Source organism: Diorhabda sublineata, chromosome 8, assembly GCF_026230105.1.
Source record: "Diorhabda sublineata isolate icDioSubl1.1 chromosome 8, icDioSubl1.1, whole genome shotgun sequence".
NCBI classification, from domain to species: domain Eukaryota; kingdom Metazoa; phylum Arthropoda; class Insecta; order Coleoptera; family Chrysomelidae; genus Diorhabda; species Diorhabda sublineata.
The window spans coordinates 3,818,283-3,830,967 of record NC_079481.1 but is presented as its reverse complement, the minus strand read 5'-3'; the positions used below and the strand labels follow the sequence as shown (position 1 = coordinate 3,830,967).

The 12,685-nt window shown below is 30.8% G+C and overlaps 1 protein-coding gene across 1 annotated transcript in view; it reads left to right on the top strand.

Annotated features, from left to right (window-relative positions):
• LOC130447339 (protein O-mannosyl-transferase TMTC1-like) overlaps positions 1 to 12,685 on the top strand; it is a 315,042-nt gene that overhangs the window by 284,540 nt on the left and 17,817 nt on the right. The window contains exons 11-12 of the mRNA XM_056784106.1: positions 7,816 to 7,980; positions 10,462 to 10,575. Of these exons, the coding sequence (XP_056640084.1) occupies positions 7,816 to 7,980; positions 10,462 to 10,575 (279 nt within the window). The remainder of the gene's footprint in view (positions 1 to 7,815; positions 7,981 to 10,461; positions 10,576 to 12,685) is intronic.

Genomic DNA, 12,685 nt, shown 5'->3' with positions numbered 1-12,685 from the left:
AAAATAGTTGCCTGTTTCTTTGGAATAACTGGACAAGTTGCCACCGTTCCATAAGAGCAACATAGAACAATCAATTCTGAAAGGTACATCTGCATTTGTTTGCCAGAAGTGTTGGAAAAAATCGGAGAAACAAATCAACGAAAAAGAATCATCTTCCATTACGACAATGCAAGCTAGTACTCTTCATTTCAAACAAAAACGTGTTTGAACAGTCAAAATATCGAATTGATGGGTCATCCACTGTACCGTCTTTATTTAATACTCAATAACTTCTTTTGATTTTCGTAAAAAAATCACTCTTAATAGCATATCACATTCTATCGATCATATTGTTCCGAATAGTTTGATTGGATACAAAAATAAACTTTTTAATTTGTCATTAGAGTAAACATTGAGACCGTTAATCCCGGTAACTTGGAGAGTCATGGACATGCACTTACGAATTGATAATAGCATACCTTCTAGTACAAGATACAATTTATGTTTAATACATACCGTTCCTCAATTAAGTCAAGTATCGAAAATAAAGGGATCGCTCATCTAATTATCTAAGATTCCATACAATCTGGATTATTCTGTAGCCAATAATACATATTGTGATTGTTTACGGTAACATCGTTTCTAAATGGAGCTTTATCACAAAATAATTGGCAGAAATTGCGGATCCGAAATCTTATCCAGCAACCAATTATATTAATCAAATCATCTATCGTAATCACAATTATACGGGCTTTGAAGCAGCGCTAAATGATAAATTTAGATAAAGACAAAAAAATGACAAAATGTCCAAATATTCATGCAATATGTATTTAACTTGGAATTCGCTCTTTACTTACCAGATTGAGCCGGATTAAGCTGGGGGCTTGGGGGGGCTATAGCCCCGGTCTCCAGGTCCAAGAGGGCTCCATCATTTGGAAAACATTCTGTATTTTTTGATGTATTGATACCGCAAATCTAACGTAGTGATATTATTTTGTGAATTTTTCCGGGTTTCCGAATTCCTTAAGGGGGCCCCGTCATTATTTTAGCCCCGGGCCTTATAAATCTTAATCCGGCCCTAGTTAATATTGTTACTATTATGGCAATGAAAAAGAGCTGTTCCAAACCAAGATCAAGTTTGAGGAAGTCGGTTGTGTAATGAACGTTTTTCCATAATAAATCTCTCACTTTTCCATATCCCTGATTTAGGTAGATCCACTTAAATTTTATATTTCAGATAAACGCCAAAATTTTGGCCCCTCAATTAGGTTAATTTTTGGAAATTTGGCTGCCTTCTTTCATTCAAATACATCATCTAGAGGTATACATACAAACTTAAAAATTATTTCCAGGCTTAATGCCAAATTTGTTAAAAAATTTTCCGTTACTGTTTTATCAACATTTTCTATTATATGAGTATATATGGTATATATTCCGTTAAACATTGTAGCTAAATTGAATTTGATTAAATTATACATTATCCCATGATATCCTAATTTTTTCAAAATAATCTTGCTTCCTTTCGTTTAATAATATTTTCTTTCTGTTATATAATAGGCAATCATAGTCGGTATAGGCCTTACAACAAAGCCTAAATAAATGGTAAACAGGATATTGAAAAGTACAAAGACAGCATGTTGCCATTCAATTTAGGTCCAATCGACAATGCGGTTGAGAGAAAAAAACATTTTCATTTAAGTAGCTTCCAAAGCCGTATTATTGTAGGGGTGTTTTATTAAGCCATTTTATGCGACTGCTGAGTTGTTGGGGCTTTATTGATATTTATTTCTGTTCTCTGCTTTTATATACAAGAAATAGCATTGGAAGTCTTTTTTTCCTCTGTTAGTGTATTTTAATTTAAAAGTGAATTCTTGACAACAGTTTTAATGGACATAATTTTCCAACAAAAAACAACTAAATCCATCGACGCGATCTGATGAGAAAAACATAAAAAGAAAAACCTTAAAAGAAGCTTGATATTTTGAAGATTACCAAGACATATAATGGTATGAAATATTATGATTGGGAAGGAATAAGATGAAAGGAGATTGTAATTAAGAGGAATAGTAAATTCAAATTGAAGCAGAATAGTTTCAATGCAAATTAATTTTATGATACAAGGAAGAAAAATAAGGACAGTGAGTAAACTTTGAAGTATTGCAAACCTCTCGAAAAAATTGAGAACTATGAATAATGATAATTACATAATATAAATAATAACAACATTTCCTAACATTTATGAAAAAAAATTTCCACGTAGTCTTCTTATATCACTTTGTTGAATAACTCTGTAGAGTCGACCAGTTGATTAATTCATCGACCTTCCGATTCACGCTGTTGCAGTATTATTCATCTAGGATACACCTACGTATCTTGGGCACTCTTTTCATGACCCACGGTAACCCACATTATAGTATCGGCAGTATAAAACAGTAGCGTAATTTAACTGGGAAAGTTAGCTGTATTCAGTCCACTGCAACGGGTAATACGTTGTATAGATGCCGAGTAAGTAACTTTTCTGATCAATCTAATTCAAACTTAATTAATTGTGGGTTAAAATTGAGAAGAAACTCAGAAAAATCAAAGAGCCCAAAGATAGTAGAAAACAAATATCTGGAAATAAGCAATTTAATGTTCTGTTAACCTTTGAAGATACTCCTATATGGGCAAATAGTTTAGAAAATGACATGGACCATTCAACTTAGGAAGCTAAAGGAGGGAAAGTGGCATATCTACAAAGTAAATTTATGAAAGATGATTTTTGTGAAATTATAATGGAACAAAATGTTTTAAAAAAAGGTTTTTTCTCTGACGAAACTACATTTCTACTACATAGTCAGTACTGTACTCCAAAAAATCCACACTGGAGTACTAAATACCCAGAGAAAAATAATGTTTAGGCGGGAATGGAAAATAATAGGATTATACCACCATACTTTGTCAAAAAAAACCTCAACAGATCCTCGATATTTACAAATTCTTTAATTTCTGATGGGAATACTTGAAAAGTAAAATGTACCAAAAAAGACCGCAATATCACATCTTTGAACTCAAAGAAAAGATACGTAATGAGGTTGCATAAATAAAAACGGAAGTTATAGAAAAGATTCAAAAGAGGTGGCTGCACGTCTTTCTATTTGTGTTTTAGCTGAAATAAAATAATTTGAGCACTTAATTTTAGTTCCATGATTTTTCCTTAAAGTTATTGATTTACGAAATAATTGATATACTTTATTCATATATTACTATTATATATTAAACATTACACTATAAATTAGAAATAACTAGAATGGTGGAGACCTTCATTACAAATGAGGGAACAAAAAAAAATTGGGAAGCAAAACTTAAAGATAAGTCCAAAGGAAGTATAGATTAAAATATTGTATATATGTAAACGAATTCTATTCTAATAATAATATTTAATTCCGGACATGCTGCATACTTGCTATGTACTTACATACTGATTATTACCTATTACTATTACTCATAATTTTGTTGTTCATTGTGGTTTTCTTCTGTATAATGAAATTTTATTTTATTTGTATCTTTATTCAGTTATTTTTATGTTTGTTTTTCAGTTTTTACAAGCTTTTGTCTACAGATTGTAACAACTTTTCACAATAAAGCATTTCTCTCTTTCTATAATGAGTGTTCTTGTGAAATGAATTTTATATTTCCGCTCGATATTGATATTTTTCATAATTGTTACAATGTAAGCTTTCATAGATAAATACGATGGAATATAGAATAAAACAAATATTTCTGTCACTTGAATAACATGTGTCTAGGGATATTTGTTTCATCCTTACCGAACCAAAAATAAAGAGAATTTATTGTAGGAAGGAAATATGATAACCTGGATTTTGTTTATGTAAAAATCTGAAAAAGATGTATACTCCATTGATAATTTAACGTTTGGCTTATCGAGAATATGTTCTAGTTGAATCAAATGGAGCATACTGAAGTATTCTTGAGAAAGAAATCCCAAGTTTACTACTCTATTTCATTTCAAGATATACACAGGTTTATCAATATCATTTAGAGATGATGCCTGATATTTCTTGTGAGTTGGAAACTCAAATTCTAATTCAAATTTTCCTGGGGGCGTTCAGATGATTTTTGATAGTGAAAAGTTATTATTGATTGCAATATTGCTTTTATTTTTAGAAAATTTGAGCTAACTACATAATATCATATCATGTAATTAGCAACTGGCTTTGAGATAGTTCATTGTTACTGTGGGACATATTACCAGATAATCCAGATATGTATTGTAAATATGGTAACCAAAAAAATATATCAGTGGATTACGCGATGAAATATAGGTGAATTTCTTATTCATCCAATCACTTTTAAGGAATTATTAAAATCATTTCCTACTTGATATAAGTTGAATGAATATGACTAATGACATAGTGAGAAATACCTTTTCTCACCTTCTTCTATTCACAGTTAGATGTAGGACAAATATTGAATAAGTAAATATCCACGTTTTAAAAAGCTGTTCATTTATTATTCTTAAGCCCATTAATCAAATTATTACTTCTAAATGTAGGTATGGAAGGCAATAAACAAATTCTCAACATGTTTTCTTCAAAGACAAAGGAAGCGAATTCGAACTTCGATGTTTTGCAGTTACAGTTTTTCAATAGGATCTGTTCCAGGTGCTTTTTGTCATTAATTACCAACTGAATGACATTTTTTAAATGTTACTTTCAATGTTACATCCAAAATACATTCAGACTTTCTGAAACTCCTTAACAGGCCAATATGTTGCAGTCATGAAGATCTCGTCACAAATATCACAAGAAATCTGATTCAGAAATTCCATGGAAGAACCAGGAATTGTTGGCATAATCTTTTTCAAAGTCTCTAGCAAAATGATATAGTTTACATGATGAATATAAACAATTTGTGGTATTTCTGAATAAAAATTAAATAATTCCTCAGATTTCGATATCGGTGCTGAATGGGAAAATGATGTAAGCATAAGCAAATATCAGCATCATGTATTTATCAGCTTGAATATATTTTCCAACTTCTACGAATATCATATCTTAGCTATTCGGAAAACTCGGATATTATTGATTTCTTCGTAGAACGCTTCACGTGTCGTCCTATTGTCCTCAACAGCATTTTTGTTATATCCATGTTTATATTGGCAGGATTATTTACGGCAAGGTTTTCCATTATATGGAGTGAAGCTATTTTCTTGCACTCTATGAAGAAGCTTGTGTGATTTATTTCAAGATTCATACATTTATCCAACCCTCGAACTGTTTTTTTTATTTCTGTCTCGGCTAAGTTTTTTTTCTTATATGCAACATTTCCATTATCTAAGAGGTTTCGCTAACTTCCCATTTTGGACAAAATAATGTCTATTTAAACGCTCCTTTTTTATATTCATCGTTTTCTATTCAATTTTTATTTGTCTTCTTCTCAATTCATCTTCTCTCGAGGTTTTCTGTTCTATTCTGCAACATTCATCTACATTAAAGAAACAAATACCCGTTGAATCTTAAATCAGAACGAGTTATTTCAAAATCAATTTGGGTCTTAATTCGAAAAAATAGTAATAATTACCAGTTTTCAAACGAAATTCCATTTCATATCAAAATTCATAACCCTCTCATAGTTATAATTGAGGCTACAAAAATATGTAAAGTGAATGTTGAATATGATTTCCTAAATATATTGTATTTTTAAACTCATATTTGAGTTGAGGAAAAAACTTTCACATCTTCTTGTGTGACGTGTGGAATTTTGCAACAGAATCACACAAAACCTACGTACTTTTTCACTATTCTACTTTCCTAAAATATAAAATTGTCTTCTCCACAAACGAAAAATGAGTAGATTTATTTTATAAAAATGTTAGAAGTAAATAAGCCCATACATCTAGCTTAATCTCCTAAATGAGTATCCATCAAAAAAATTTCAGTTACATATTCCATTTCTTCTAAACTCATTTTTCAAAATCCAAATTTATTCGAAAGTGCTGCGTTTGGAAACCCAGTATTTGAAATCAAGCTTGAATTTTATTTCCTCATCCCAAGCTACGAAACCATTGGCAAATTTAAGACGGTTTTGTAACATTTTTATTTTTATAATGGAATAGGAAATCGAAGATGAAAGTTTAGTCTCTCAGCTTCAACAATCGCAGGGAATCAGTATTTGTGAGTGTTTAAATAGAAAAATTTTTCCTGGGGACTAGTATATTTGGTATGAGTTGATTAATATGAATATATAAATAATTCACCTGATAACCTATATCAATTTGCACCAGTTATTATAAAGTTAGTTACAGGGAGAAAACAAGTTTAGTTTCTTTTATGAATACAATCAGCAATCTTTGAGCTATATGGAAAATGGAGTAATCAATAACGATATCTGTGAACTGGTAATACCATCCAATTTAGACAGACAATCTGTTGAACTCAGTCGAAAAGATCTGGCCTGATCTATCAAACTTGGAAAGTTTTGGGGATTTTGTAGGTCACGTCAATCGCTGCTGGTTTATTCAACAAAACAATGTTTCCAGATTGTATTTCAAAAAGTTGATATCTCTCAATTTTATTGAAGTTAAATAATACAAGACTTAGGAATTAGAAATATACATACTTAAAATAAATACTAAGGTCATGACCATTTGGAATAGAGAAGAAAGACAACAAAATTATGCATCAACTGTCTTACACTGCCAAAAGAATAAACAAACGACATAGATTTATAGAGTTATGAAAAATAATTGCATAAAACTGTTCATAAAATGTACAATGTTTATTTTGTAGAAATACGTCAAACAGTTTATTTTAATCCGTGTCTTATTACTCTTTCTCTAACTCTGTGGGAGATTCCAGGGTTAGCTCGTGAAGGGTTAGCTCCGGTGAATAGTAGGATGAGAAATACAGGATACTACGTGTGATTCCATTGGCATGCAGCTTTGGGTCACTCTATAGATATTTGCAGAGTCTCCAGATGAGAAACACCACTTTTTCTACTATTATTGATAATAAGTTAGTTGGGAGTTATCGACCGATGTGACACTAGAAAATCATCCTGTATTTATAAGTAATAAGTATAAGTAAAAATAAGAATTATTTTTATACAACACATCATGAAAATGAAGCCAAAGGTGTAAATATTGATAAAAAGCCTGAGACACACCCACAGATTTTTGTATCTATTCTTACAATAGCTGTGCAATAGATAACAAGGTCAAAGAGTTATTTCAAATGTAAGTTACAGTACTGAGTACTTCTGACAGTTTTCTTTAACGCTTTATTGTTTCTCTGTTGAAGATTATCTCACTTTCAAGTGGAGACAGAACACCAACTAGACGGAAGCAATGAAATTCATTCATTGGAATAGTTATGGTATTTTCTTTATATGAAATATTGAGTGGGATAGTTTCCGAGAAATTGCTTCTAGAAGAAAGCAACACCACAAACAAAAGTTTTCTCATTGTTGATATTTTTTCACTCCCCCTGCATGAAAAAATTCTACAGCTCCGTGTTTACATTTGTTGTACAGACCTATGGAGAAAAAATGACGGTTGTGCTCTGTTTGTTCCACACCATGAAGCTTGTTTTTCATTTAAATTGGCTTAGAGAAGGATTATGCAAGCCGCAACTAATATGACTCTTTCTAAAATCATATCATATTTCAATTGATGATGTGAATAAATAATTTTGTTGAATATCACTATTAGCATGAATTTGGTGACTAAAAATGAATTCAGTATTGAGACCTGCCCTCATTCCTCAATATAACAAATTATAGCTGACATTATAAAAAGTATTTTACCGATTAATAAATGAAATATTTCTATTTCAGCCTTGGTAGCATTCTCCTGATCGTGTACGGAATTCAAATATTATGGTACAGATGTTATTTTCATAGACAAACAATAGTTTGTTTGGTTATGTTATTGCTAGTTGCCGGCTGTTTGAGAACCATAATCAGGAACAGGGATTGGCTTTCAAGGGAATCCTTACTCAGGTAAAGAAACATCCTGTGTTTGAGCATGGTGTAATGTTTATTTTTGATTCAGACAGCAAATTTCGAGCTTGGAGCTTGTGTATTTAATGATAATTATAGACTACCAACATGCTATGAAATATTTACATCCAGTATCTATTTTGTAAAATATCAACTTGAAATTGTACTTATAGTAACCTACAAAATACTGATCAAAACAGGGGCGAGTGAAAATAATGAACAGTAAACTCACATTTAGAATTGCCCGAGAGGCTAATTACTGACAGACTGAAATGGTTTTCTTAACGTTTCTTTTGTATTAATAATTGGGATATATACTTATTTTGAGAGAACTGTCAGCATTTTGTAAAGTACCATTCGTTTTATCTATTATATTATTATTATTATTATTATTATTATAAGCTACATCGATACATATATACGCACATATAAAGCAGTCCACTCTCAAAATAGTTTATCCTATAATGCTATTTGAACGAGAGCTTGCTTATTATTCATTATCCGTTAACCATGGTCGGATCAAATTAAAATTCTATATAATGAGCTTATTCTGAAAACCAATCGGCAATCAAAAACTTCTGGTTCAATGGAATTGATAAGTTTTAGTGTATTTATTTTAAAGCATTTCACGAAGTTTTCAACTGAAGTGATATTGAAGCTGTTGTCTCGAGTGCTATCGTAATTTGAAAAGTTTTAAATAATTCAATTGAACCTATTGAAATACAAATACTTAAGACTTATTTCAATTACAGACTTTTTCTTTCCTTGGAACTTTTGCAATGGATAGTTGGAAATCTTATACGTGAACCCATTTTCTCATCATTTAAGGTTTATTAACTTCGATAAATCAACAGAAGACTTTTAGAAAAGTTTTATCCGAGATGATATTTTTATTTAATGTTTCATATGATTAAGAATTTGTCTTTTCTCCACATGTATGGTTTCCTCTCAGTGGTGATTTTGTAGGACTATTCATAGGAATAGATAAAATTATTTTCTCCAGATTATCTAATTCGATAATAACGGACAACTGTTGAGATCAATTTATAAATTTCCATGTGCCCGCCCGCGCTTGCGCCCTCGTTTGCGCTCGACATAAACAGATTATGAAGGTTTTTCAAGCCAACAAGAGTGCCACCCTTTTGTAACGCCACTATAATTAAATAAGTATAGCTGTGGCCCTCAAAGATATTTTTTTCATTGCAAATATTACCTGTAACAGTAGAGCAACGTGTTATTTCAATTAGAACTTAGAAAAATCACTATACTGTACAGTAATAAATGTTTAAGGCGTGCATGGATTTTTGTGTTGATTAAACGTTATCAAGATGGCAGAGATGCAGATCTAGATCCAACTTACTACCACGTTTAATTGATAAAACATTTTGCGTCCGGCAAATTTAACATCACTGGATAGTATGATGGATGGTTAGAGAGCTTAAATTTCTATAGTTTCTATAGGATTGTACTCTACACATACTTGGACGTGTCCAAAAACAAGTCACTTCTAAATATCGGCTCTTGGGGCGTAATCTATATAATTTGATAGAAAAAATGTATGTTAATGCTTCTTAAGATAGCTTGAGGCAAGTGAGTTTCTGTTGTTGCGCGAATTGAACAGTAGCCACTGAATATGATTCGTAAACTTGGACTAATACTCGTAATTATTTTTCAGTTCCAACCTTCATCCATTAGAAATTTCATTTCATCATTAATTTCATCTTTCACTTTTATTGAAATTCCAGATCTGTTCAGACTGATGTAGTTATTACAAAAAAGTGGATAAATGGATAACCCAAATTTGCCATAATGTCCCTACTTTGAAACGAAACGATTTAACTAATTAGGTTTCAGATTTAAATGTAAAATTCCATAAGCATTTTCCAGACCATTCATTTGAAATATCTTCTAATACGCGAGCATTCCATTCCATCTCTAATGATACTTTCTTTTTATCGTTGTCTTTTGGGTAGATAATATTATTCAATTTTTTACTTAAAGAAAATCATCGAACTCAATCGCAGTTTCAGATCCGTGATTGCAAAATTTCCAAATTGAAAATATTTTCTTCCACTTAAATACGTGATAATTCGTCATTGTTTCTTTCTGGTGCTTAACGAAGTGACTTTTCACTAGAATATTGTGAAATTAATAGTATAACTGATATCAAATTCAATATCTCCGGCTAAAATTGAACAATATTTGAGTATTATTAATGTCCTTTTTTCCGGAGACAAAAAAACAGTGCATGGGATCATTTGCTCCCACATTAATTAGTTCATAGAAATAAAGGTAAAATCAAGAGTTTGAGAATACTGAGAAGCATTGTTTTTCAACAAATATGACTCCATTCCACCCGTCAGGAATCAATAGTAAAATGTAACATTTTCAATTAACTCCAATTTCACAACATTTTATTCTAATCATATTTAAATTTTGGTTTAAACCATTGTTCCTGCTAATATATTTTTCTAATTGTAGGGCTGGACTGATTACACTACCATGTAATGCCAAGATGCATTACAATTATGCAAATTTCCTGAGGGACGCTTCGAAACCAGAATTAGCGAAGACCCATTATCTGAAAGCCCTCAAGTGAGTATTGCAAGCCGAATTGACTTTAATCCCTGGGTGAGAGCTAGTTATTGGATTGTCACCGGACACTTGTCACAAATTTTTCACGTAATTATGATTGCAATTAGAAAATACTAAAACAGGTCATTTTTTTTTTAATATAAAATAACGAAATTATTAACTTGCCTCTCCAACCTTCTGGATATAAAATGAAAATAATTGGAAAGAGCTCGCTTAAGAGAGTTTCTGAATTTTCGTTCACTTATTGATTGGTATTTATTATATGTTCCCAAGTTCGGACATTTGTAAAAAGTCAAATTGATTTTCAATTGTTAAGACATAAAGATAATTAGCGACTTCAGAATTAAGTGCCTCGCAACTATCGATATTTACAACAATTATATTATAAATTATGTGCTCTTGTTATCCTTTGTTTATTGATAAAAAAATTTGACAAAATACTTCTTGGTGAACCATACTTCAGAGTGAATACCACCGTAAAAAATAAATTCGTTATGTCCGGAGAGTTTCACAAGTCATCTTCTTCAAATACATATGCCTTCTGCCTTCATGAATGCATAACCCATTCCTTTTCTTAAATTTTTGGATCTTTATAATTGAATTTATTTTTTATTTATTGTGATTTATTGAATTTTCTTGATATTTCATGGTTTGTTAATGCAGTTCTATTGTTTTATTGCTGCCCTATGTAGACAGCGTCATAATTAGTATAAGGCACTTTATATAGAATATTACTTCTTTTATTTTTTTGTGCTTTATATTTCAATTTAGTGTAATATTTGGATGACGTATTATGTCTTTTATGACTTATACTAATATCATTTTTATTGAAATAATTCGATAATTGTTAGGAAAGTTCTTCTACATATGGTAAGAAAAAATGTTTTATGTTGCGATGTTTCGTTTCTGTTCTATTTTTCAATTGATTGTAGTGTCTGTTCATCATTTTCTTGAATATGTTATTCATCTTTCTTGTCTGGATACTTATTTTCTTCCAATGCAGTTTTTGCTTTTTGAATAGCTAAGCACCCACATTCAGGATCTGATAGTTGTATAGATCTATCAGTATAAGTCATATAGGACATAATACATTTTCTAAATATTTCACTTAATTAAAATCTGAAACACCAAAAAACAAAAAAAAGTAATTATATATCAAGGGCCTACCTTATCTAACCATCTTTTACTGTAAACATCTAGATATGACAAATTTGAACTTTTCAATTTGAAGGGAAATCAACCTTCACCAAATTTTATTAGTTTATGTGTAGGTAGTACTATAAATTTGCTTAACTTAGCAAAACTTTCAACGAACAAATGGTAGTTTGATAATTTAGCAATTGAATATTTCAAAAATATCATTTTTTTGTTCGAACAGTCATCAAAGCTTAGTTTTTACTGTTACAGTTATTAAAACAAGATGGTATTGTACGCTAGCTATGGTTGTCAATCTCAATAATTTTGTAAATTATCACGTTATTCCAATGGATAAAAAAAATCACTAGCCTTTGATTAGACATTCAAAGCATGATGTCTTTGTATATAAATTTGATTTTGCCGTAGTTGGTGGAAGTTTCTGATTCCGTCATGTCGGTAACATATGCAGGATTGGACACGATACGGAACACTTTCTTGTCGTTTAGAAACCGGGGTACATATAAAAATAGAAATATACGTAAGGTTATCCCCATAAAAATTTTATGGAACATGTTGCTCCCAAATTTTATAGCTATTGAGCGAACAGCATCTGTTCGTAGGTTGATTCCATTGAGTTCTTTGTTTTAGAACCTCTTAGAACAACGCCGAGGAAAAGGAGCATACAGATGAGAAAAGAGAAGATACAATAATGAAATACTGATTTATTTCATTTATTTATATATAAATAGATGAATGCCTGGAAAGTGTTAAATTAGTTGTGAATCATGTTTTTGAATTTGACCCATTTCTGTAGTGGAATTGGCATATTAATTTTCATATAGGAACACCAAAAAGTTTCTTAGATTTAATTCAAACAAATAAGCTTTCATGATTAATCAACGATGTAACCCCATTATTAATAATAATTTGCCGAATAATGTGTAGATTTGCAATACTGTTACTATAAAATCAA